The sequence below is a fragment of the Nilaparvata lugens genome, chromosome 5, assembly GCF_014356525.2.
Source record: "Nilaparvata lugens isolate BPH chromosome 5, ASM1435652v1, whole genome shotgun sequence".
Lineage (NCBI taxonomy): Eukaryota > Metazoa > Arthropoda > Insecta > Hemiptera > Delphacidae > Nilaparvata > Nilaparvata lugens.
Window position 1 is genome coordinate 50,430,134 of NC_052508.1, and position 27,941 is coordinate 50,458,074.

General features: G+C 32.4%; 1 protein-coding gene across 7 annotated transcripts in view; it reads right to left on the reverse strand.

Annotated features, from left to right (window-relative positions):
• LOC111063080 (longitudinals lacking protein) overlaps positions 1 to 27,941 on the reverse strand; it is a 592,348-nt gene that overhangs the window by 84,841 nt on the left and 479,566 nt on the right. Inside the window, exons 5-8 of one of the 7 annotated variants that reach the window (XM_039428572.1) lie at positions 23,483 to 23,727; positions 22,136 to 22,313; positions 21,253 to 21,340; positions 17,245 to 17,631 (exon numbers count right to left, since the gene is read on the reverse strand). The exons of 4 other annotated variants lie outside the window; for them this stretch is intronic. In XM_039428572.1, the coding sequence (XP_039284506.1) occupies positions 17,613 to 17,631; positions 21,253 to 21,340; positions 22,136 to 22,313; positions 23,483 to 23,727 (530 nt within the window). In that variant the 3' untranslated portion in view covers positions 17,245 to 17,612. Of the gene's footprint in view, positions 1 to 17,244; positions 17,632 to 18,526; positions 19,023 to 21,252; positions 21,341 to 22,135; positions 22,314 to 23,482; positions 23,728 to 26,095; positions 27,318 to 27,941 lie in introns of those variants that run through there. 2 more of the 7 variants (XM_039428570.1, XM_039428586.1) reach the window with 2 other exon arrangements.

The following is a 27,941-nucleotide window of genomic DNA, read 5'->3' on the forward strand; positions in this document are numbered from 1 at the left end:
GTTGTCAATATTTGCAAAGGCAGAAGTGATTTACAGCATTTAATTTGGATTTTCGTTTAATAATAATTATTAATTTATTATTGAATAAGCATAGGAAAATGTATAATAAAAAATTAATTGTTTCAAATTCAAATAACTTGTGTAGAAAGTAGCAAGTTTTTTCTCCATTGAGTTTGACTGAACTTAAAGTCACACTCAAATCTTATTTATAAATTAGCAGGTAACCCGTGCTCCGCAAGGGTCTTTTTTAAAACTTGACAAACTGAAAACTTGACGTAATGAAATCTAGAAGAACTGAAAATAGACCTATAAGAATCATCGGTTGATATTAAGAATTTATATGCAACATTTCAAGTAAATCAGTCCAGTAGTTCAGACTTGATGATGCGTCAAACATAATTTTCCAATCTTTTACACATGTATACGTGTATAAGCCAGTTCTTTCCTTTATTATGGTATAGAAGATTATAGATGGATGATACATCAAATTATCAATATCTTTGAATGAGAATAACTTTTGACAGGTTTGAGATATCGATGTGCGGTTTTCACCATACCTTTTCTCTTAGAATCCTGTTTCGAAATCATGTATCATATGACCACCTTCCAATTAAAAAAAATGAAGTTGGATCCTAAATAGCGGTTCCAAAATGGCGGACAAAATTTGATGCGACGGAAAAACTTTTTTTATTATTGGAATAGGATCCTCAATCATACCTATCTTCTAATTTTCATTTTAAAAGAAATGTTCAGCTGCTTCCATACAACAACTGGAAGCATGATAAAATGAAAACTTGACAAACTAAAAACTTGATGTAGGCCTTATCAAATCTTGGAGAATCGAAAATAGGCCTGTAACCATCCTCGGTTAATTAAGAATCTATACGCAATTTCAAATTTCCAATTAATCAGTCCTGTAGTTAAGACGTGATTATGTGTCGAACATAATTTTACTATTCCTTACGTGTATAAGCCAGTTCTTTATTTTATTATAGTATAGATTATTATGTTGCTTTGGCCAGTGATCTGTATAAATGTCCTGTAACATCTAAAGGTGCGTCCACACATGCCGAACCGAACCTCGCTGAACCGCGCAGCAAACCGTGCTTTCCGCCGAACATTGCTCCTTTCAGTGAACATGAGCATAATGTTTCATAATGTTGAAAATTAGCTGTTTAAACATTCGCCGTACCGTACTCCGAAACATTCGCCGTGCCGCTCGCCTCTGTTTTAACTGTTCGCCGTACCGCACTCCGAACGCTGAACTTTCAGCCAATCAGAATCCTCGATTACAATTCGCCGTGCAGTTTGCTCTACAATTTTGGCTATTCATCACAAGTGTAGGCTAAAACATGCGAACACGTCGCGAACATGAATACAGAAGAATGAGCCTTTTTTATTTTATTAAATTCATGTTTTGAACAGTTCAGTGTTACGAATGATGAATTGATAGAAGCTGATAAATATTTTCTAATTAAAGAAGTAACTTCTGAAAAAAATAATGAATGGAAAAATACCAATATTAAAATATTGTTGACCAAGAACTCAGTACACGACAATTCTGTATTGTATTCAACTAATTCTGTACTGATAAATCATAATCATTTTATTTTTCTGATTGATAATCAATTTCATCAACTAACCATGAACTGACTGAAATAAATAATTCAATTTCCATGAATTCATTTAATAGAATTATATAAATCTACAGTGTAGGTCATATCTAAATTCACAAACAGTTCGATTGTTGTTGGCAAGAAACATGTTATTCAACGCATAAATCATTGTTATTTTACTAAAAGATAGGATAAGTTGCATAGTTTCCCTTTCAGGGGGAGTTTTGACAACCCACGAAACTCATTTTTCATTATTTGAAGAAATATCGAAAATGAGCATAGGACCTTTTTTTATTCAGCTTGCCAAAATACCCCTCATACATAGCCACATCTAATGCAGTATTAGAGGTTGCTATGCGCCCTCATATCAATATTGAGATTTTCGACTGACTGTACAGTGAGTCAATCATTCTATCAGGGCTCGAATAATTTTGAAATTGTAATTGAATGAAAATGGAAGAGAATAATTAATTTATGTAAAAATATAAACACATTTATTCAAAAGATCGGATTATGATTTCTCTCAACAATCAGTTCATGAGATATTGAGTTTCTCTTGATGGTTTGTTTATTAGATGTCGAATTTCACGCCAGAATGCATGATTCTAATGTGCACTTTGAGGCTGTCGCTGCGTGTGAACCGTTTGTTGCAAATGGGACAGGTGAACTGAGCCGGCTGCCCACATGTTCGAGCATGACGCGACATGTTCCACTGTTTTGTGAACTCTTTTCCACATTTCTCACATTTGTTGACATGGTTCAGATGCTTAGACAGTAGTATTCCTTCGAATCCAGTATCTACAACAGAATAGATTGTTGAGTATTGAAGTTCATGAAATTTATTGTTATAGATAAATCAGTTGTTCGTTTTTATAAAATAAGAAAAATATTTACGAGTAGATTTAAAGTATTATTTTTAGGTATTAGCACTATTAATACTGAATATTCAGACATTTCCTTCATGGTTGACAATAATATCAATTAGCCTACCATTAGTTTAGTTTTGAATTTTTATGAAATTGAAAAAATATATTGATCGGATTAAGTTGATTATTAATTGTGAATACAATCAGATGAGACTGAGAATTTAAGCTTTCATTTTACTTAACGATTAACAATAAACCAATATTGTTGGATTGTTTCTAGGCATTGTTAGGTGATGGCAGAATTAGGAAATAAATAATTTATTTACTATTCATATTAGGAAAAGTAGATTGCACCAACATTCTCCTATAACCATACTAACAAATTTTAGTCATGTTTTTGGACAAAACCAATCCATAAAAATTCAAAATATTCTCAATCCATTCTCCATAAAATGCCTTTTCCAGCAGGAATAACATGAATAACATCAATGTTAAAATCATACATTTATTCAGTCATTTACAAATATTACACTTATATGAGAAGGCACAACAGGCTTATGCCCAAATCTGTCCCATCTCAAATCATACTACAGTCCAAATCAAAATCTAGGTTGAGCTACTATCACATTTTGAAATAAAATTTTACACTTCAAAAAACAAACAAATTTTTAATTAAAAATAGTTATCATGAACAATTGCAACTCACAGAATAAGAAACAATTATTCAAAATATCCAAATTTCAAATAAACTGCAGAATTTTGAAATTAAAACTTCATGCACTATTATTATAAGTTACTGTATATACTTAATAAATATTGGACAAAAATATGTTTCACTCAATTGTTTTAGAGAAGTTGATTCAATTCATCATTAGAATGAATAATAAATTGACAGGTATGAATTATTCATGGCTACTTTTTTGTATTTATAAAATAGAATTATAGTACCCTTTTATTGTAAAAATATTAAAAAACAAGAATACAATTGTTTCACGTTACAATTTGTATTCTTGATTTTTCATATTTTAACAATATTTTAAAGGGTACTACAATTCTATTTAATAAATATATTGACAATTTGTTAGAACAAGTCCTCGACTTGAAATAATAAATTTAAGAAAAATTGAAATTTGGGCTTCCAGGTGCACGAGATTGATATTTTTAGAATCTATGTGCAAAATTTGGATATCTAAATCAATCCCGTTTTCCCCCGTTTTTCCACAAGTTGACATTTTTTGATGCGAACAAAGGTCTATAAATACAGATCATGACACAATACCGTGATGCATTGCAAAATCACCATTTTATGGGGTCCTAGTTCACCAATTTTCAAATTTATCAGCTGTTATCATTATGGATTGAGCAACATGATGTGTTATTTTGTAATATTGTTCAAGGGATATTGCTTGGCTTTGAATTGTAAAATAAATTGTTCCAACAGAATAATAATAAATTAGATTCCAACTAGGAACTGAATTGTTGATTTTTATATTCAAATGATCGGGAACTTAAAACTCTTTTTGAAATTGGCCTCGCATATTTCTGTCTTGTCCCAATGCCTTTTGAATCATAATCCTTGATTTACAAGAATAAGAACAGTTTTTAATAATAAATAAATGAATAATTGAAGCATTTATTATTGAAATTTTATAATTAAAAAATTGAAAACCTGAATTCACATATTATCTGAACTACGATATTGTTTTTAAAATGCATAATTTTGTTACGAGCAAATTGAATTGGATTTGATTTTCAAATGTAACGCCATAAAGACCCCATAAAATGGCCGCTTCATAAGGAACATAAGTGTCATGACCTGTATTTATAGACCTTGATGCAAACAAACGAACAAACACAACCCTACTCCCTCTTATTATATAGATATAGTTCAATAAAAATTTTTAGATTCTCCATGGAAACAATATTAGAATGTATCTAATAGAAGTTTGAAAGAAATGAGGCTCCTAGTTTTATTTTACGTTGATCAATTTGAAAAAATATAGAAGAGTGTAAAACATGAGTTTCAACTTTTTTATATGAACTAGGAAATTTACTATATTATAACAGTATTTTATAGTTGATAAAATATTTTATCAACTCAACATTTAAAAGATGCTCTCTTATTTTATTCGCATATTTTTAGAATCTATGTGCAAAATTTGGAGATCTAAATCATTCCCGTTTTTCCGGTATGCAATCCACAAGTTAACTCTATCAGTTCACTCTACTAATTATAACTCCAAAATGATACACAAAATACAACATAAAAACAGGATGATTTGTAAATAGCATAAGCATCAAATATCAAAAAATATAATAGTCCTGTACTGTAGAAGGTACATCTTAGTCACTAGCTGCCATGAATTCACAATGATTTTCCAATTCTATCAAATAATATTGAATAATTCTTCTCATCGATTGACTGAAGGCTTAAAAAACATAAATTGAGGCGGTATACGGAAAAAGGGCACATAGAGCAAATTTGTGTTTTGAGAAAATCGCATTTAAGTTTTTAGTTTGGATGGATCAATGTATTTTATAATTGAATTAAACATTCTGTTAGTAGCAAATGAAAATTCATTATATTGATCTCATGTTGATTAATAATGATACATGATTATATTTCTAATTTATTCAATAAATATGTTTGAAAAGTTGCTTGTATGTGCCCTTTTTCCAAAGACAAATTTATTTTGTACAAATTCGGGTTCGATCAACTATAAAACACATGTTATTCAATACTAAATGCTGTATTTCTCTTAAATTAAGTAGTTATATACATATAAAAAAGTTTTCAATCATTTTATTAAAATATAATATAGGTTGAAAAAAATCAATATTGAAATATGCATAGGTATTCCTAGCAGGTTGCATAGGTTTGAAATTCACAGTATTGAAGCTTTCAGAGCACAGCAAAGAACGATCTTGTTTTATCTGTATAACATAATATGTATCATAACATCTGTATAACATGATAGTGAATTTATTTGACTTTGATGAAGATTTTGACAGAAACGTAGGGAGAAAATAATAGTCTCACCACCAAATCCCTCCTTGACAAAGCTGTTTATAAACAGTTGTACCAAAATCAGTTTTCAAGATTTTTGTTTGAGATTTTCAGGCTATATTATATGCAGAACAAGATGGCCAATCTAATAAAGCAATCTCCGGAAAAAGGGCATAAATAGTTCTATGTACCCTTTTTCTGTATATTGCCTCAATTATAGAAAATAATTTAAGAATCAGATACAAAAAAGGATTAATAGTGTTAACAGCTTAACCTTAGTTAACTAACCTTGTTAGTGTTAACAAAATCGAGCCTTAAATTTTGAAATTCAGTAACTTTTTTATGTGTGCACCGAATTTGATGATTTTTCTTAGTTGTGTTCGTTATGTTCAGGACCAGGTTTATGGCCTATCAAATTTATAATCCGACTTTTTTCAGGACTCTTTTCTACGGTCCTTCAAAGTTTACATGTAATCCTTATAGGAAAAGATTTGTGAGCTGGCCACACACAGAGTTAAAAATCAGCTGTCATCCAACAGGCGTCGGTAGTTATTCTATTATCTTTCTACTTATTCACAAAATTGCAATTCTAGTGATAATGACGCAGTACAAACGACGTCCAAACTTGGGTCGTAGAACTCTAAATACTGTAAATTCAGAATATGCACGGAAAAATCAGCAGCAATGAGATATACCATACAATTTCCTAAGCTGACTATAACTGACTAAGCACATAGGAAGTCTATATTAAGATATAAATGTAAATACTGATTGTTGGATAATTTTCATAAAAATATAGTGCATCAGATTAAGCTATGGCTAAGCATACCTGAGGGGGCACGGTTTGGTAATACAAAGTGTTGATCTTATGGAGATTGCCTTATCACACCGTTCCACGCCATTCAAACCATTAAACAAGAAGCATGATGCAAAATGCCGCATCGCGCCTCCTCAGGTGTGCATCCAGCTGAAGTTTGTCATGAGATGCATAAACTATTTGGCGGTACGAAGTTCGCCGGGCCAGCTAGTATGTAATAAACTGAAAGAGCTTATGTGAGTAACTCAAAAATAGTCCTACTTTTTCTATATTATTGTGGATTCTATAAATGCACCAGTTTGGTGTTTCATGAATTCTATACACTTATAGTGTTTTATAAATCCGATAAATTTATAGTTTTGTAACAAATTCAATGATATTGTCTTTAATTTGGGTCATGAATTTCTTACTACCAGTTTCTACCAATACTACAACGCCCAGAACAATAAATAATCATCGAAGATTCACAATAAAAAGTCAAGTTTATCCTTATTGTGCACGACCATATGAGCGAGCAAATGGTCTTTCCTCTTGAACGACTTGGAGCACTGTTGACAGGTGAACTGGCGTTTAACCACACCGCACTCATACTTCTTATGTCTGAGCAGGTTGTGCCTATGATGGTACACTTTGCCGCACTGGTTGCATTGCTGTGAAGGCCCCTGCGCAGATGCACCGTTGTCCAGAGTCTCTAGTTCTGTCGCCAAGAATGCAGGAATCATTTGTGTCTTCCCCCTCCCCCTCACACGATAGCCTGTAATTCATAGTTGTTTGTGAATTCTTAAGAAGCACATTGAATTAGATTCATCTGAGATTTTCCAAGTACGATATAAGCTTATATGGGGCTGATATCTCAATTCAGTGTGAAAAATATAGCTGAGAGCATAACACTTATATTGAGCTTGAAACTTGTAAAGCATAGTGAATTGAATCAAGCTGAGAGTGATCTAGTATGACATAAGTTTATATCGCAGTTGATATCTCAGTTGGTTCACAATTAAAAATATAGCTGAGAGAATAAAACTTTTCATAAGATTGAAACCTGTAAAGCATAGTGAATTGAATTTAGTTGAGAGTGTCCAAGTATGACATACTTTTGTATAAGGTTGATATCTTAGTCTGTTCAGTATGGAAAATACACATGGAAGAAAAATTTTTAAGCCTATTAATTTATAAGTTGAATTATTACTGATACGACAGAAAAACTACACTATTTTTTGGTTTGTCTATAAGTGTACTTATTTCAATTCATACTATGTAATTATTTTATCATAATATATTTCCAATACCCATGTGATAGTCTAATACTGAATTTCAACTACGTACTAGATCACCTAATAGAATAGAATACATTTTATTGATCAACAAATATATAACACATACATGGATCTCGTCACGTCGGTCAGGTACAAAGGAAAGTGATAGACATTTACATAGATGAAGTAACTCAGATAGGCTACGGTACAATATAAAACAATGTCAGATAACATAAAACTGCATAAAATAACTTGGAAAAACTTTGCCAAGACTACTTTACAATTAATTCATTATGTGGTAACAAATTCGCTGCTGAGGTATTCATCTAATGTATAGAACACCCTAGTTTTTAGTAGCTCCTTCACTTTTTTCTTGAACATATCTTTTGGAAGGTTTCTGATTACTGAGGGCAGTTTATTGAACAGTACGAACTGTTAATATTTATGGCTCTTGTAGGATTTGTGCAGTCTTATGCTGGGCTTTACCAAATCGAACTTTTCAACTGAATCATTTTTTATCATTCACTTTTTTACATTCATTTTTTATCTTGAATTTAGTGAAGAATTTCTAAGCATCAACCAGATAAAGGTTGATCTCATCTCAGTTGGGTCAGTATAACACATTTATTAAAATATATGTTGAAGTTCATTATATTAACTGTTTTCCATAATACTGTAGTTCATATATTGAAATATATGTTCTAGTTCATTAAAATTAACTAGAGAAGAATACAATATTTTAGTAATAATTTTGCTTTTGGGCTTGAAGTTTCAGAAAACATTATTTATCAGTTCTCCTTATACCGTAATGAATTAACAAAAATATATTCAAGAATTGAACATTGTAAAATATGAGGTTTAACTATTAAGTATTTTCCCTGGGTACCTATTTGCCTATCACGTCCAGTTTACTCTACTTGAAAAAGTTCATATGTGAATTCAGTGCATTTTATATGAGTTGAGACAACTAGTTAAGGCATTGAGTTAAGGCATTTTATATCAAGGAAACTAGATGTTTACAATGAATTCATTAACAATACCAACATTATTATTTTAAAAGAATATAATATTTCGTTGCTTTCGGAATACATAGTTTGTTCTCGAATTTCAATATAAAATCTCAGTTCATTATGGTAGGCCTACGCTGTTAAACCAATATAAAAGTTAAAAGGATGGGAAAATACAAATTCAACTATAAATTCATTACACTATTTTTATTAACGGATATCTTCTTTCACAAGATTATGAATCTTGAAGGATTCCGTGGATGATGTAAAAGCTCTTTAAATAAGAAATGAGTTATTGTCGAATGCATGAAAGTTGGTTGATAAGAATAATATGTTAATATTGTGCTCAATTGTGCTTGTTGTGCATGAAAGTTGGTTGATAAAAATAATGTATTGCTTAAAAATATGGTACAGAGAGAGATAATATGAAATGAAAAAAAATGATAAATGAAGAATGATAATTTATTATTAAATTAGCAAAGGAAAAGGTATCACAAATAATACTCATTTATCTGAGTATTGAAGTGTAGATGTATTTTGAAAAGTGAAAGTGACATAACCAACATTTTGATTTGAACAGTATAGTATAAATTGGAAATGGGACAGTTTTGGGCATGAGCCTGTTGTGCCTTCCCTCATGTTAAGTATTTGTAAACAATGTGAATAAATCAAAATGAATTGTTTTAAATAACTTGTGTAGAAAGTAGCAAGTTTTTGCTACTTTGATTGTGACTGAATTTAAAGTCACACTCAAAACTTTTTTATAAATATAAAATTCAGAGATTATCCATAGAAAAAAAACCTTAATAATAATAATAATTCAATTTTCCCCTTTTCCTTCGTGCTGGTACCCACAGAAGAAGGGTGTTTGTTACAGAAAATATAAGAAACAAAAATTGAAAATACACTTATGAAAATAAATCTTACAATAAAAAAATGAAGAATAAGATAGACACATCAAGAATGAAAAAAATGATAAGAAAATTCCTTTTCAGTGGAAAATTTCAATCAATCAGTGATCAGTTTTATTATACTCATTGCTACATATTGATTCACAACACAATTATTAAATAAATTATCATCAATGAATCAATAAATTATTTTCTACTTAAGATTTACAACTACTTTTCTTTTCATAGGATTTGTTTAAAAATGATGCGTCTTCTAGATTTATTTCCCGTTAATCAATTCAAAACAAGAGAAAAATATAGACGAATGCAAAAAACATGGGGTTCAAATTTTCTAGATGAGCTGGGAAATGTATATTTATTTATTCATTGTCACATTTCATCAAGTTTTTGAGTTTCACTCATATGACTGGTGACATGTCAATACTACTAAATCTAAACTATTATATAATTACTATACAATATTGTCGAGTAGAATAATAATAAAAAAATCATGATTATACATATAATGCCTTAATGTGTACAAAATGATTGTTTATATTGTCTATATTCTACTAAATTAAAATTGTGAAATGGAGTACACGGTTTTTTCAATTAGAAATTTTCTGACTGCTTTTTTGAAAAATTTATGTCTCTAATGGCTGCTGGTAGTTTATTGTAAAATTTCATTCCGGCGTAAAAGGGAGTTTTTTCCATGAATGTGAGCCTATGAATTGGGTAGGCAATCAGGTTTCTATGCCGCGTATTGTACTCATGGTTATTTGTGCACAAGTGAAATTGATGAATGTTTAGTTTAACAAGAACTAGCAATTGATATAAGTATATAGAAGGCAGTGTAAGAATATCAAGGTCTTTAAAATACATTTTACAAGAGTCTCTTGCTCGTAATCCACAAATCACTCTTAATATCTTCTGGATAGTAACGATTTTGTGGCTATCTACTGAATTACCCTAAAAAACTGTCCCATAGCTCAAGTGGGAATAGGCATAAGCATAATAAACTACCAAAAGGGTGTTTCTGTCAAGAGAGTGAGATAGTGTTAGTATAACAAAATAGGCACGGTTCAATTTTTTTGTTAAGTATTGAACATGTTCTTTCCAAGAGAAACTCTGATCTATAATTAGACCTAAGAATTTAATTGATGAGGATGATGCTAACCGGTCTTCTATTGTTGGAAGTTGAGTTCTATTTACAGCTGCTAAACTACGGGTTGCTGTGAATTGGATCAAATGTGTTTTATTATAGTTCAAAGTGAGGTCATTTGCTTCAAACCATTCTGCCATTACTTTCAGAGCACTCTTTAATTTGTTTGCTAGTGTTATCTCATTAGAGCCTGATGATAAGGCAGTTGTATCATCAGCATACATAATTAATTTTGAGTCAGGTGATGCCTTAGATAGATCATGTATATACACTAAAAAAAGCAAGGGTCCCAGTACAGAACCTTGAGGTACTCCGTTTGGGACTTTTCTAGATGGATATGTTCTTTTAGATGATCTATCTCTTACACATTGTTGTCTACTCTGAAGATAAGATGGAATCCATTTAAGAGCAGTACCCGCTACTCCATAAAAGTTTAATTTTTTAGCAGGAGCTCGTGATTTACACAATCAAATGCTTTCGACAGATCGCAAAAGATGCCAGCAGCTTGCTGCGACCTGTCAATTGCAAGGGATATATTCTTTGTGAACTCAAAAATTGCACCAACTATGTTCTTACTTTTACGGAAACCGTGTTGGCTCTCACTTAACAATCCATTACCTTCAATATGAGTTGCCAGCCTACATACAACCGCCATTTCATATTTTTTTGAAAATACAGAAAGTATTGCAATTCGTCGATAATTACCTATACTTTTAAGGTCTCCATTTAAAAAAAAAGGAAAACACTACTATTTTTCAGGATGTCGGGGATGTCATGTCTAAACGATTGATTGATTAGGAAAGTCAAGGCAGGTTCAACCGAATGCATAAAACATCTTTTTAAGAGGAAAGGAGGAAACTCATCCCACCCAGGGACTGTTATATTATAACAGTATTTCATGCTTGATAAACATTTAAAAGATTCACCCTTATTTTATTTGCATATTATTTCCAGTTTACTCTACTAATAATTATTACTTCAAAATGATACAAAAAAATAAAAATAGGATAATTTGTGAATGGTGTAAACATTGCATGTTAGAATAATATACTATAATAGTGCTGCTGTACCTAGATGGTTCAAGCTAGTCACTAGCTGCCATGATTTTGATTGACTCAAAACAATTATTCCATTCTAACCAATTATATTGAATGTTTTACTCATTGATTGACTGAAGACAAAAACAGCAGAATATTATGGAGAAAATATGTAGAAATCGGATACAAGAACAGTGAAATAAAAATGATAAAATAGTGTGAGCAGTAGAACAGACCAGACACAATATGGATTCCTTATAGTGTACGTAGTAGCCCACTATATTTCTTTGATCATGGAATATGTCATCAACTGAAAGAGCTGTTGTCATTAACTCAGAAATATTCATCCTTTCTTTTCTACTATCGATATGAATGCTATAAATGTACAGGTATGAGTTTTTTTAATTCTATAAACTTATATTGTATTATAAATTCTATAAATAATTATAGTTTTGTCACAAATTCCATGATATTCTTATTAATTTATGCCATACATTTATTATAACCAGTTCCTACCAACACTACAACATCCACAAAGATGAATAATCAGCGAAGATTCAAAATAGAAAGTCGATTTCCTCCTTATTGTGCACGACCATATGAGCGAGCAAATGGTGTTTCTTCTTGAACGAATTGGGGCACTGTTGACAGGCGAACTCGAACTCGCCACTGACCACGCCGCACCCATACCTCTTGTGTCTGAGAAAGGTGTGCCTGTGGAGGTACACTTTGCCACACTGATTGCATTGCTGTGGAGGCCCCTGTGCAGATGCACCGTTGTCCATTCTCCTCAGTTCTGTCGTCAAGGATTCAGGAATCATTTGTGTCTTCCCTCTCCCCCTCACAAGATAGCCTGTAATTCATAGTCGTTTGTGAATTCTTGAGAAGCACATTACATTATATTTTCCAAGCATATGACATAAGTTTACACAAGGATATTATCCCAGTTGGTTCGCAATGAAAAATACAGTTGAAAGAATACAATTTTTATTTGAATTGTAAAGCATAGTGAATTAAATTTAGTTAAGAGTGTCCAAGTATGACATAAGTTTGTATAAGGTTGATATCTTAGTTGGTTCAGAAAAATACACACAGAAGAAAACTTTTGAAACTGTGGTTTCTCAAAAAATTTGAGAAATTCGGTTATACCGGTATCCATTAGTGGTCGGGGTTTAGTATATCACAGCCAAAGCCTAATTTAATTTATAAGTTGAACTACCGTACTGATAACACTGAAAAACTAACTATTTTTGGGTCTTTCTATAAGTTTACTTATTTCAATTCATACTGTATTATCATCATATTATCAATACCCATGTGATAGTCTAATACTGAGTTTTAACCATGGGCGTAGCACCTGGGGGGACACGGGGGACGCGTCCCCCCAATATTTTATGGTATATGCTAAGTCCCCCCCGAAAAAAAAGTATTGGAGATTCAAATAATGGCTGGTGATCGAAAAAAACAATACAACCAATGTACCTACAATGTATTTTATAGTAAGGTCCACGTTAAAATGGCATTGTAGGAAGATAGGAGAAAAGGGTTGCCAGATCTCAGCCTTGCCACCCAAACAGCTAATACTGGTATATCTGATGAATTTAACTGTTTATTATTGTTGAAAATAGTTAATCATATTTTATTTGTCAAAAAAATATATTTTTTAAAGATGTGATAATAAATTATATCACACACTGCCATTATAACGTGGACCTCACTATAGGTACCTTGAATACAACTAATGCTGTTTTATTATGCTGGTTTTTTGTAAATAATTTTCATCTAGTAAAACTTAAAACTAAAGAACTTAAACTATAAAGTTAAAAGTCAACTTTTAACTAAAACTTAACTAAAAATTTTATTTATTTACCACTGCCGAATAAGAGGATTTAAAACGGATTTGAAGTGAAATATTCTTTAAAAACCACCATTTCAATAAGCTATTTTTCAAAAAATCTTTGCTGGGGGGCTCCCCCCAGACCCACCAGTACGTGTTTTGACCCCCCCCCCCGCAATGTCAAACAGAAATCTACGCCAATAGTTTCCACTACCTATTAGATCAACTTTTATCTTAAATTTAGTGAATAATGTCTAAGCATCAACCAGATAAAGGTTGATTTCATCTCAGATGGGTCAGTATAACACATCTAATGAACTAGAAAATAATACAAATACTTAAGTAATTTTGCTTCTGGTCTTGAGATTTCAGAAAACATTATTTATCAGTTATCCTTAAACCGTAAAGGATTTACAGGAATATATTCAAGAATTGAACATTGTAAAACATGAGGTTTAACTACTTTAGATAGACTAGGAAATGGGTATTGGAACAGTGTTTTGTGCTTGATAAAATGTTCTATCACCTCAACATTTGAAGACTTTTTTCTAATTCTATTGCCTATCAGTCCCAGTTTACTCCATGAAATACCTTCAACTCCAAAATAATACACAAAATGAAACATAAAAACCGGATAATGTTTGTTTTAATAGTGTAAACATTAGGTATTTCATATAAAACTTAATTGGAAAAATATATGTTATAGTGTTGTACTGTAGAAGGTTCATACATATTACTCACACCGATTATTCCGTTTTATTCAATTGTATTGAATAATTTTCCGTATGAATTAACAGAAATATCTTCAAGAATTAAGGATATTTTGCCAAGAATCATGAATCATTTCCAAAAAGTAGACTAATCTTCAAATTCCCATTTCAAATATTTTTGTCTTACTTCAGTCTAAATTCGGTACGGGGAATTTAGGAGCTCATTGGCTTAGATGGATGAAGAGAATGATTAACAACATTGATACTTTCTATTTATTCTCTATTTACAATATATTAAAATTTAATCAAAACTCATCATTATACAACAAAATATCGATTATACTTAAAAAAAGGTAGCCTATTCCGCGAATGACTAGATAACACTGATAACTCCAATAAATTCAATAATCTACAATTGATTTCTCTTGGTAATACGGTAATAAATGTAAATTCATCTCTCAGAACCTCCCTTTCATGGTACTCAAGCATGAGCCAAGGGCTGATTTGGGTATTCATTCATTCATTATTGTAAAAAACACTATAATCATAATACAATTATGACATTGGAGGAAAAACTAGGCTGAGCCTGTACTATTAATACAGGTATAATCCTTACCAGGAAAGAAAGATATGATATTTATCATTGGATATTGAGATCGGTTTGATGCTAGAGCACAACATCGCCATAAAAGAAAAGAATGACTAATAAATGAGAATTATAATTGGATCTCCAGATCGTTATTATGTTTGAGCACCATATGCCGCTTGATGTGATGTTTCAACTTGAAGATTTTGGGACAAAAGCGACACTGGAATTTGGCCGTTTGGCCGCACTCGTAACGCAGGTGATTCTTTAAAGCAGCCAGCGAACAGTAGCGGCGTTCACACCTGAAACAGCTGATCTGATGGTTGAATCCGTTCTCACTTGTCATTTGTAAATCCCATGTCACTTTGAAACCTGCAAATGGAGTAAATAGATTGTTAATTATTGAATTCTGCATTTCTTCATCCTATATAAATCAATGGACATCCTTATAAAAAATCCTTCAAAGTGAGATATCCTTCATTACAAAAAATAAATAATAGTTTATGAATTTTCCCAATCTAATCAACCAGATCTTATCAGGTTTGTATTTTTAACCTCATATAATACTCAGTTTTATATTATTTTACTTCACTATGTTCATGGGTTTGGCTAAAGTGCACGTCCAGTGCCAACATACCTGTCATAAAATTTTTGGTTGGGATCGATTTAGTATGTTATTTTGAGCACAAAATCACAAAAATTAAACGGCGGTCACTATTGTTTTTGGAATAAACTAAGTTCAAAGTAGCACAACTTTACATGCATTAACCTATAAGTAGCAACCATAAGTAGCTAAGGTTAGGAAAAGCTTTAGGTTAGGAAAAGCTTTAGGTTAGGAAAAGCTTTAGGTTAGGAAAGCTTAGGTTAGGAAAAGCTTTGGGTTAGGAAAACTCAGATTAGGAATATCATAATTTGATGATTTCAATAATCAAAATGGCTGCTACTCATAGGTTAAATGCATGTAAAATTGTGCTACTTTGAACTTAGTTTATTTTAAAAACAATAGTGACCGCCGTTTAATTTTTGTGATTTTGTGCTCAAAATAACATACTAAATCGATCCCAACCAAAAATTTTATGACAGGTATGTTGGCACTGGACGTGCACTTACACCATATGAGTTTTACATTACTCTTACAATCTCACTCAAATATTTACCAAACCTATTGTCATAATTGATATTGAGGCCTGGGAAACTCGACGCTAGTTGGAAGGCAAAAGGCCTAGAAAAATTCAAATTTCATTGAATTCAGTGCATTTTATATGAGTTTTCTCAAGACAGAGTGAATAAACTTATACCAAGCTTATAATTGTATAGTTCAAAAGTGAAACAGGCTTCTAGAAATGATAAAACTATCCTCAATCCTGGAGTATAAAATTTCAATCAGATCAATGAAATGATTGAATGTCAATAATGGTTTTGATTAAATAAAAAGAGGAAAATATTGTGAATTTTTAGATTAGTAAAAAAAAGCAAAAGTAGGAAATAAAACAAAGGGCAAAATTTCAATGGTTGCATTGTTTTTCAATTTTATTTTTGTAGAAGAGGGAATTCAAATTATTTGCTACATTTGGTCCTGAAGAGTATAGGCTCTTTGTATCTATAGTAGTGGTGATGTCCAGGTGATAGTATTAGATAAACAACAGACTGTTGATGAATATCAAATTCATGGATGACACAATGTTGTTTTAAGAAATAAAAAACAACATAGCAAGTAACATAATGTTGTTAACAGATAACAATTCTACAAAAATTTCTTAACAAATTAATTAAAATTGATAGGCCTATTTTTAAGGATATTCAATATTATTACAATTCTTCATTATTGTAATGAAACATTTGATTTGATTCTTACAGCATTATAAAGCTGGATTCGCACACTAAATACAGTGACAGTTAACAGCGAAAATATAATTCCTGCAAGTTCTAATTTGGACTATTCCCACTCAGCCCGGCCTAGTGTATAAAAAATACCATTGTATTTTATTGTATTGTATTTGTATTCTTATTTAATACCATTGTATTATTTTATATATAATAGCATTTTGTCCCCTGGTCACTGGTGTCACTGTTGTGAGCGAATCCAGCTTTACAATTCCATTATAGTATCAAACATTAAATTTATAAATATTTCTCAACAATAGAAATACAGTATCCCTTATTTTTTGATGTGATCAAACACAATCACTCTATTCTGGAAATTGAATGGATGAAAAAACTCCATCGCCATTTACTTATTCAGTTCAACTTGATGAAACCAACTGGGTCTATACTTTATTAATAATAAGAACCATCAATAGTTTTCTCAAATTCATCCGGCAATAGAACTCAGTTTAACAGGTAAAGAGTTATTTGAAAATGAATTGCAATTATTAAATAGATCTTTCACATGTCTACCATTCTCAGTTAGGGTTGTGTGGCAGAGAGGACCTATAGTTCAAATTCAATTTAAATCTCTTTATCAAAACAAATCAAAGTTTATTCATCAATTACGGTACAATACAAATTTGAATACTATAACATTTATGTGCATATAACATATGAATAGCTCCTAATTCCGCCCTTGATAGAGGCAATTATTATTCACATCAAGGCCATCAGTTTATCGAGTTCTGCACGGTTATGCACAATCATATGCGTGTTGAGATGCTCCTTGCGCTTGAAGGTCTTGCGGCAGAGATGGCAGGTGAATCGCCGCAAGTCGACGCCGCATTCTGTCCGATGGCGGTTGAGGTGTTGCCGCCACTGATAAGACTTGCCGCAGCGGTCGCACTCCCACCGCCGGCGATCCGCAGCAGTCGGCAAGCTGCGTAGCTGGTCGTCAATCAACCAGCCTGAGCCTGTCGACCGCAAAGTGCATGCGTAAGCAGTTTGTGGACTTAAATAAAATATGTTGAGACTTGAACTTCCAGTCAACCAAATATTGGCGGTGCCACATTGTTTGAACTGGGACTTTCTCAACTCATGTGACAGAGGGCAATATTATACACCATCCTATACTATTAAACGATCAATTTCTGTTTATCCTATACTATTAAACGAGCAACTTCTGTTTAGATGTTTGGTTGATTAGATGTTTAGATGTTTGTATTTCACCGGATCTCGAAAACGGCTCTAACGATTCTCATGAAATTCAAAACATAGTAGGTTTATAATATAAAGATTCGATTGCACTGGGTCTTATCCCTGGGAAAACTCGCTGAAGGACATTAAAAGGATAATTATTATTCATCCTTGGAAGAAGAGCTGATAATAATTATTTCATCGTCTGTTGGTGATGGAAGTGAGTGAGCGAGTTCATGACATGAACACACATGAGCTCACATTGTGTGTGACTGTGTCAAAATTATGACTCAGCGGTTAAACTATTTGTAATCATATCATCAGGTACTTAGTACTTAGTTCCGGTTGCAAAAAGCCGGGTTATTTTCAATCCTGATTAATTCCAATAGATCCATCTTTTTGAAATGGTCTTCTCTGATTTGGTTCACGTGAAGTTAATCAGAATTAAAATTTAAGCGGTTTTTATGCAACTGCCCAAGCAGCAAAATAATCAGTTGAAAGTACTTTAAAAATTAATTTTAAATCAAATCAAATAATTTATTTCGCCATTTAGAAAAAAACAATCACAAATAAAGAGCAAATCAAATATGATGAACAATAAATTTAAACAAAATACAAGTGTTAACTTCAAAATAAGAAAATAATAATACAAAATCATAAATATCTCTTTACTTATGTATATATAATTTACGTATTATAATATGGCATCACCAGCAAAAGAATAAACTTTGCCCGCTGGTGACCGTTGCAAATCGAAAATAGTATAATAATATTTAAAATAAAAAAAATCCTCATCATTGAATCATTTCAATGATTCACTTTCAAGCACTTTCAAATCATTGTACAATGATTTACAATGCTACAAGTGGGCAAAATTGTGATTTATAAACTACTTGAAAATCATTTGAAATCACTTTCAAATGATTGAATAAGTTCTTCAGAATCATTTAGAATCATTGATTTATGTACTTTTAAATCACTTCAAAGTAGATTTAAATCACTTTCAAATTATAACTATAATTATACATAACTTCAAAATTGATGAATAAATCCTTTTACTTTAACATTCACATCTTATATATTACTAACTAGAATTAAATTTTCTTAAAAGTAGTAAAGCGCTGCGACGTCTTCAGCAGACGACTGTTTTTTCTTCTTTCCTCCATGTCTGTGAACAAAAATTGAATCAACTGGATTTCAATGTCATCTTTAGTGTATAACTTCAGGTACAAAAATAAGTCAAAAACGGAAGCATTTGACCTGTAGGCAGGTCAAAGGAAAACAAAATTGGAACCTTAGTTATGTACATTTTATCAATCAATCAATCAATAATTATTATGAAGAATGTCATCTAAATTTGGAAAGAACATGTTTACTTCACTTATCTGTTAGAAATACAAAGTTATTGTCATAAGAGCTCGTGGTATTGAATTCTTTCAGTTGCTCTCCTAAAAATGTAATTTTTCACTTCGAGATGAATTCTACTAGAATATTTTAATGACGACTCAGTATTTCAAATCAATAAAACAAAAAAATAGAATATCAAATGAATGGGTGAAACCTATCTGAATGGGGACATGGGACGGTCAAGCGAGAGCAATACAACTGCAATAGATTTAGCAGGTAACAATAGAACGGCAGGTAGATTTAGCAAATTTTCGACCCTTGTGCAATGAAGCGAGGCATATGCCCCCTCCTGTTATGTTTAGTAACTTTATTCGACACTTAGCATTTAGAATTTCACTTATATTTGGAAAGATAGAGCTCATTTAGAAAAATGGTTTAATTTCATCATTATGGAACACAATTTTGAGCCAATTCAAATATTATCAAAGAACAATTATAGTACGGTACAGCTTTACTATTCTACTACCTATCAGGACAAGGCTCTTTGGGCCGCTAATTCAATGGATTTATTGTGCAGTTTTATTATATTTATGTCAAACAATTCATGTTTTTTTATGGCTCAGAGTAATAGGACTTGAGCATCACTGCATAGTGGCCCAGCACAAGTGCGTTTACAATTAAATGTGATTGTTAAGGGTATATCAATGTGTAATGCTAGTTTTTAAGTTTATAAAAATTATCATAGTAAGCCATAGACTTGAAGAAAATACTCTATTAATGATGAACTTACAAGTTTATACATTTGAATATATAAAACTAATTTATTGGTGCTACTTGATATTTTTCAAACGATACATAAGTCGAGTTGTAAGTTGCGGACCAGAGTGTTAGGTTTTGGAGTATTGAAAAAATATTATTTTTGCTAATTTATTTGGATGGGGGCATAACGAGAACTATTGTTGAACATTGACATGGGTTGACAGTTATTGTTTCCCATTTCACCGGGCACCGGCGTTGAAGGAGGGGTATTGTTCTCTCTTGACCGTTCTATGCCATCCAGATAGGTTTTACCCCAAATTAATAAAAATATCCGATTCGTCAATTTGAATTGGCATTTTTTATGTTAAAATACATAAAATTATGACCAAATAATATTACGTTGACTAAGTCCAATCTTGAAAAATCATGATTTTAGTATAGTCTACTGTGTCAATTAAAGTATATCAAAAACTAATGCAAGATATAAACTTCCATTTTATTCATCACACAAAATTGTTCTTCATCATGTGAAGTGTTAAAGTGTTAAGTTACAGACCATTACTAATAGCATAACCACCTCTAATACAAGGCCCCGGCCTACGATACTGCGACGTCGCACTGTACGCCTAGAATCTAATTTATATGATTTACAATGAAAAAGATCAGCTGGTATTTTTTTAAATGTTTTTCACCAATCATGTATTAGATTGTAGGCATACACTGCGACGTTGCAATATCGTAGGCCGCGGCCTTGTATTAGAGGTGGTTATGCTAATAGGCGGATATAAGCCTCTCAATAGTTATATTTTTTGTAAACGGGCCATTTGGAATCTAAGCTACGCATATTAGCATCTACTTATAGAATTTGTGATATTACTAACTTTCATGCAAAAATATAGCTTCATTTCCAACCATATTAAGCTGAATATACGTACTGAGATTTTTATTTCTATTTATAAGCTGAGTATATAAAATTCCAGAAAATCTTCTTGAATCCAATAATTGTGCCACAGGCTATATTTCCAATTTAATGCACCTCATTCAATATTATGACCCACAAAACATATTAATAAGAATAATTTATCAAAAATGCATCAAACTGTTTTGACGGTCAAAGAGTAAAGAGATGTGATTGGATTATTCTGACAATATTACATAGGTTAGACCAAGGTACCTAGAATACATTCTGATGGGTATGTATTCTAGGTATATTGGGTTAGACCAAGATTATTCGGTGGGTCAGGGGCTGTAGTTATGATGACTGAGGTGGAAGCATATGTTTATAAACTTACAGTAGGTCATAAGCTGTTTGCTGCAGCCAAGTTTTCACCGATTTTTCAATTTTCTCATCAGACACGTTGAACCTCCTCCGTACTGCGCCTAGAAGAACAAATAAAAGCATGTATTTTCATTCTCATAAATTGTGATACAAAAATTTATATTCATGCCTACATATTAGTTGCTATGAGAGAGGCTGACAGGCAACACTGCTTGGATTATTTGAGGCAGGGTTGTCATTTTCACTGATCATTATCATGTGTGTCTCGCAGTTGCTGAATATTTCAAGCCTGTCTCATGTTTTTGCTGGTTTATTGTAGCTTAATGGTGACACACTATTCAGCCGCTCTTCTTGACTTTAAAATTTCTTAGAGACCAAAAGACGATCTTCTTTTGACAATTGGAAAAATAATGTCAATTATTTCTGAGCCGATTTCATCACCCACTTATTTTTTGAAACAAACAAGTTTCTGGCATGTCGAAAAGTTCATGTATTCTGCTCGAAATGTCTCGACATTGACAACCATAATCATTAAGGCAGTGCAAAGGCTAAAAATAAACTTTTTAAGGGTGATATTTTAAAAAGTTTTTCGATTTGTATATCATCAAGCTATTAAAATGAAAAAGTTTTCTCAGGAAAACGCTAAGGCTAAAAGGCTAATAATGATACAGACACCAATAGGAAGAAGACATTCTTCTCGACTCCTAGTTTTTATGCACTTGGCATCATAATCAGTGGTAGATTTCCAGTGTGAAATTGACATCTTTTCATTTCACCTTAATATGGAGTGATCCCACAACATCCCTGTTTCCAGAGTTAATTTTATAAATTCCTCAAATTACATCCATGTAGAATTAGAAGCAAGAAAATAAATATATTAAAACTTATTCACTTACTGAATAAAACTATTTGGAAGTTTGTCTCGTTGAATGCCATTTTCTTCACTGACATTTTTTTTTGGCCACTCCACGAAAACATGGAAGTTAAATCCGCTGACATGGAGTTTCTCAGCATCCATGTCAGTGCCCTAGAACTGTTGCTACTGCCAGCCCCAAGAGTCGTCAAAGCACGAACCTGGAAATAACGTTTTTTTTCTGATTATAAACAAATTCAGCTTCTATTTCAAGAACTGTAGGCTCATTCACGGTTATTCATGCTTGTCGTACGCATTATTTGTTATCAAGGGAGTGTTCAGTGAACATAAAGAAGCGACTTAGTGATTCTGTGTAACAGTAAACCTAAGCAATCATCAGCTCATTCATCCAGCTCGAAATCCAGAACTGTCAATCGCACATTGGAACACCTTTGAAGTTAAAATATCGCCAAAAGATTCCTTAGTGAGCACCTAGGACCTATAATAAAGCTATATTCCAAGTTTTGTTACAATCCATCCAGTAATTTTTCAGAAATCATGATAAATAAACGTATTTAAATAGTCAATTAATTTGAATAGACTAAAGTTTAAATATAGTATAAGTTAAATAGTTTAAGGCTGTGCATAGGCTAAAATAAACTTTCTACTGGTGATATTTTTCCAAGTTTTTCGATTTGTTTATCATCAATCTATCAAAATGAAAAAGTTTTCTCAGGGAAACATTTTTTCCAATTATTACTTTTCAGGATATGAGCGCCTAAAGATTAAATATTTGTGACGGAACATTTCAAATACGATAAGAGATAAATCCATGAGATTTAGAGGATGAATTCCTCATGGTAATTTTGATTAAATGAAACTGAAAATATCATTTTCTGTGAAAGTTATTCAATTTACTAAAAATGACCAAAAATAACTTTTAGTTGAGTTATTTTTTGGTAATCGAATAACTTTCTCAAAAATTGATATCTTCAAAAGATTTTCGTTTTATTCAATCAACAATACCGTGAAGAATTTATCCTCTGAATCTCATGGATTTATCTCTTACCGACGAGTTTGAAATGTTCTGTCCCAAAAATTTAAACTTTAGGCGCTTATATCTCAAAAAGTAATGATTGGAAAAAAATGTTTTCCTGGGAAAACTTTTTCTTCTTGATAGCTTGATGTTATACAAATCGAAAAACTTTGAAAAATATCACCAGTAAGGAGTTTATTTTCAGCCTTTGCACAGCCTAAAAGCATTTGTGAGATATTTAGAGTTTAACTCACATCTCACTCATGCTTTAAAGGCTCTCATTATACAACCGTTGCATAAACTACTATTATAATTATAGATGAACTAAATTTGTTTCTATGATTGAAAACTCACAATTTTCTCCCGGAAATCTGCATTCTTCAATCGAATTTCTAAGTCATCAAATTTTTTTAAATTTGAGAGAGGAAACCAATCGGCTACCAATTTGTCGTTCTCTTCGTCATCGGAAATTGGTGGCATGTAATCCACTGCCGATGAAGGTTGGCTACTTTTCATCAGTTGAGCATTCATTTCGGCTATTTGGCTCTTAATAGTCTCGAACTGCTCCGTGAAGTAATTATTCATTAAATTCATACTTCCTGCAACAACGAAATTGCACACATACAATCATTAGGTACCGTACTATTTTCGAAGAGAGATTTTTAATCCTTAAAATACATTTGAATATTTAGAGTTGATGAAAAGTATGAAAATGCATGACTCAATATTTCTCAAACAATATTAACTTCATTGTAGGTGTGAGTGGGGATCTCAAATTCAAAATAGCCTAGGCTACTAGGTAGGTACTTTTCCGTAACCTTGTGATACGTACGCTGTCTAGGATCCACCATTTTGAAAGTTGGTTAATCTCTTTGAATGTGAAGGTGGTCATACAATACAAGTAACACAAATACGAAATTTCAAATGGAAAAAAATGATGAAAACCGAACATCGATATCACAAACCGTTCAAAATATATTGACATCATATACGGTACGAATAATTCTGGAGAAATTTAGAGTTTATAATTAGTCAAAACCGGTCGTGTCTTGCGGAAAAATGCGGATTCTAGTAATTCTACGAAAAAGTGACTTATCAAGTAGCCATTTATTTATAGATATTTATTTTGTGTAAACTATTACTTGATATATATTATGTATTTATTCCAAAGTTACTAAGTTTGGTGTTCTAGTTTCTGAAAATTCTACATGTGTTATTTTATTGTAGTTTATGGGAGTTGAGGTCTATCCGCATACAACCATAACCGTACCATGGAAGTGACCATTAAATGATTGAAGTGCAACAATTGACACTCACCCGACGCCGTGCACCGGATCGGTTACGGTACGATCACGGTACGGGTGAGTGCGGATGGACCTTAAATTGATTTTTATATAATTGCAGTGGAAAACATCTTAATAATGTGGAGATTAGGATAAATTACTTACGTGACAACGCACATAAACCATCGGTAATTATTGTGTTTTTTCCATCTTTTTGTACACAATAATGCACACTGTTGCGCAAGTGGCATAGCTTATTATGGGTTGCTTCTTGCAGGCTCTGATCTTGGTCTACTGCTTGACCAGTAGACCTAATGCTATTCTGTTTCTTTTACATGAAACTTTTTCCTTATCTTCACCTTCACAGCTCAAGGACTCGTTCTCTCCTTGACTGATTTTTTTCCTTTTTTTGTCGCGGAAACTTTTCCCCCTGTTTTCTTTTTCTGACTATCCAATGTTTTTTGGAAATTTTGCATTTCAAGGATAATATAAAAGGAAAAAGGAGCCTCCTTCATACGCCAATATTAGAGTAAAAATCAGACTATAGAATTATTCATCATAAATCAGCTGACAAGTGATTACACAGATGTGTGGAGAAGCCAGTTGAATTTCCATAAGGTCTATAGTTTCAATCAGGTACTTGTGGATGAGAATACTGCGTGAGGTCTACTGTCCACAGAACTACTAGTATCATCCTTGAAATGCAAAATTTCCAAAAACCTTGTATATACGTCGACGCGCTATTAAAAAATACCTGTCAAATTTCATGAAAATCTATTACCGCGTTTCGCCGTAAATGCGCAAAATATAAACATTCAAACATTTAAACATTAAGAGAAATGCCAAACTGTCGACTTGGCATTTAGACCTCACTTCGCTCGGTCAATTATATCTTTTAAGTACTGATTTTGATTGCTTTATTGAATTTGTGTATTTTCTGTTGGATTATTTTGCATATATCAATTTTATATTTATTAAAGTGTGTAATTTCATATTCAACTTGAATCCATTCTTCAAGTGAGGGCCAAGCCACACGAGGCGTTTTTTCAGGTAGCACGACTGAACAGGCTGGTGGCTGGACAGGAAGCTCACTCGATACGCCAAACAAATTAGCCAATCGGAGAGCTTTCTGTCCTGTCGTGCCCACTGAAAAAACGCCTGTTGTGTCTTGGCTCTTGGCCCTTAATTTCTTCGTTTTTCTGCTGGTGTGAATTAAATTCACATTTATCTACTGCTATCAATATTATTGTGATGATTAATGTGAGCAGGTTTAAATAGTTTTATTTTATATCTGTCTGTAGCAATAAACTAATTAAAATTCAATTGAATAACTAAAGTCAAACCGCTATTCCTATCACCAATGCTAATTCAATAATTGAGAATTTGAACATGGCACCATTGTAATGCAGATCAGTTTGATAAGTTGTGATCCTATGTTATATACCGTATGACTGTATTGTTTACTGTTCCTGTTTTACCTTCTCAAAAATTATATTGCTTGATTGACTGCATTTTCAAAATTCTCATAAATTGGTAGTTTCATAGCTTTTCTAATTTGAGACAAATTCTCGATACAATCTGAATTTTCAAAATTCATCAACAATTGGAATTGGAATAATAATTGAGATTTGAGAGCACACATCAGTATAGGACTAATAAGTTAAGAATAAAGAAAAACAACAAGTTGATAGAATATTTTTATATATTGGATTCATGTAACACATTACAAACAATAACATATGAAGTTCATTAATTTGAATTGAATAAATCTTTGGAATGAATAACATAAACATAGATAGCCTAGATTCCAACTACACAATAATAGGATAAGCATAGCACAGCAGATAAGTTGGTTACTGCTTCTATTGCGTGAGCTGACCTTTCATGTTTTGAAAGATTTAGAATTATGAAATAATAATACAATACTTTTATGTCTAGTAATAGAATAAATATTTTTCGAGTACCGTAGTCTTTAGTAAGCAAATTTCATTTGGTGTATCTCAACATTAGTCAATAATGTGAAGAATTGTTCTACTAATACACGTTACCAAAAATATAGTGCAGACCATAAATTCTGATTCTCAATATCCCAAGATTGAAAATTTTTGTCTGAACTTTTTTAATACTGGTAAGAAAGAGTCCAGGGTACAAGTTATGCTCATGATGTGGAATACATTCAAGCCAGCTTGCCTGTCTCAGGCAAACCTTCAAGGTTTTCAAGCGAACATTGCCTGTTTCAAGCATAATATCAAGTTTTTCAAGCAAACCTTTCCTGTTTCAAACAAACCTTGCCTGTTTCAAGCAAACCTTGTCTGTTTCAAGCAAACCTTGCCTTTATCAAGCGCAATTTGAAGGTTTACAAGCAAACCTTGCCTGTTTCAAACAAATCTTACCTGTTTCAAGCAAACATCGCCTGTTTGAAGCAAACAATCAAGGTTTTCAAGCATACTTTGCCTGTTTCAAGCGAACCTTGAAGGTTTCCATGTAAACAATGCTTGTTTCAAGCAAACCTTGCATGTTTCAAGCAAACCTTGCCTGTTTCAAACAAGCATTGCCTGTTTGAAGCAAACGAAGCCCCCCTCACGTCATGCTGACAGAGTGAATGATTCGCATGTGTGACTGCAGATGGTGCTTGCGCTTGCAGCGCCTAGGACAGAGGGGGCACGGATACTGGGGCGCAACTCCGCACTCGGCCATGTGCGTCTTCAATACGTACTTGTCCTTGTACACTTTGCCGCACTTGCTGCACGTGTAGACCGGCGCGCACTCCAGCATCGGCGGCGCAAACGCATGCGTGCTGGTGCTGGGCGGAAGCAGTGACAGTGAGAGAGAGCGCTGCCACACCGATTTCATCAGGCGAAGTTCGGCTTCCGACTGCAGACGCGCGGCTAACTGGTCTTTGCTCTCTGCAAAATTCAGGAAAAGTGTTAGCTTCAGTCAGCCTAAATTGCATTGAGATTCACATTTTGAACTGTCAGAATTCCTATATAATCACAAAATTCTTCCAATTTCAATACTTCATCATCAATGCTTGCTTCCTATATATTGCTGACAGTATGAATTGAATCACACAATAGCCATCAGTTAAAAAGTTGAAAAACTATTGAATTGATAGAAGATAATAGATATTTTTTTCAAACTAAATCAATTCAGATTAATTTGTTCCAATTCTTGAATAAAAAACAAAGATATAAAGCTAGAAATATGATAAATAAAATTTTTAGATAGAAATATGATTTACCGTACATGAGAATAAAAATTCTATGATTTAGTTGAGTCACAGTAAAGAGAAACGTTCTTCATTACTCGTGATTCAGTTTTACAAGTTCATAGACCAGGGAACGACAAAGTGACTGATACAAAATAATTTTGTTATCTCTTATTTGGATGGAATAGAATGTACAATAATGATGTTAATGTTTGTTGGGGTTAATACTTGCCTATTGTTTGTTTGGGTGGGAGTATCACAATTTTATCAACTCTATAAACAAAGCTTACTCTAAGTTTTTACTTACCTAATTTATTGCAGA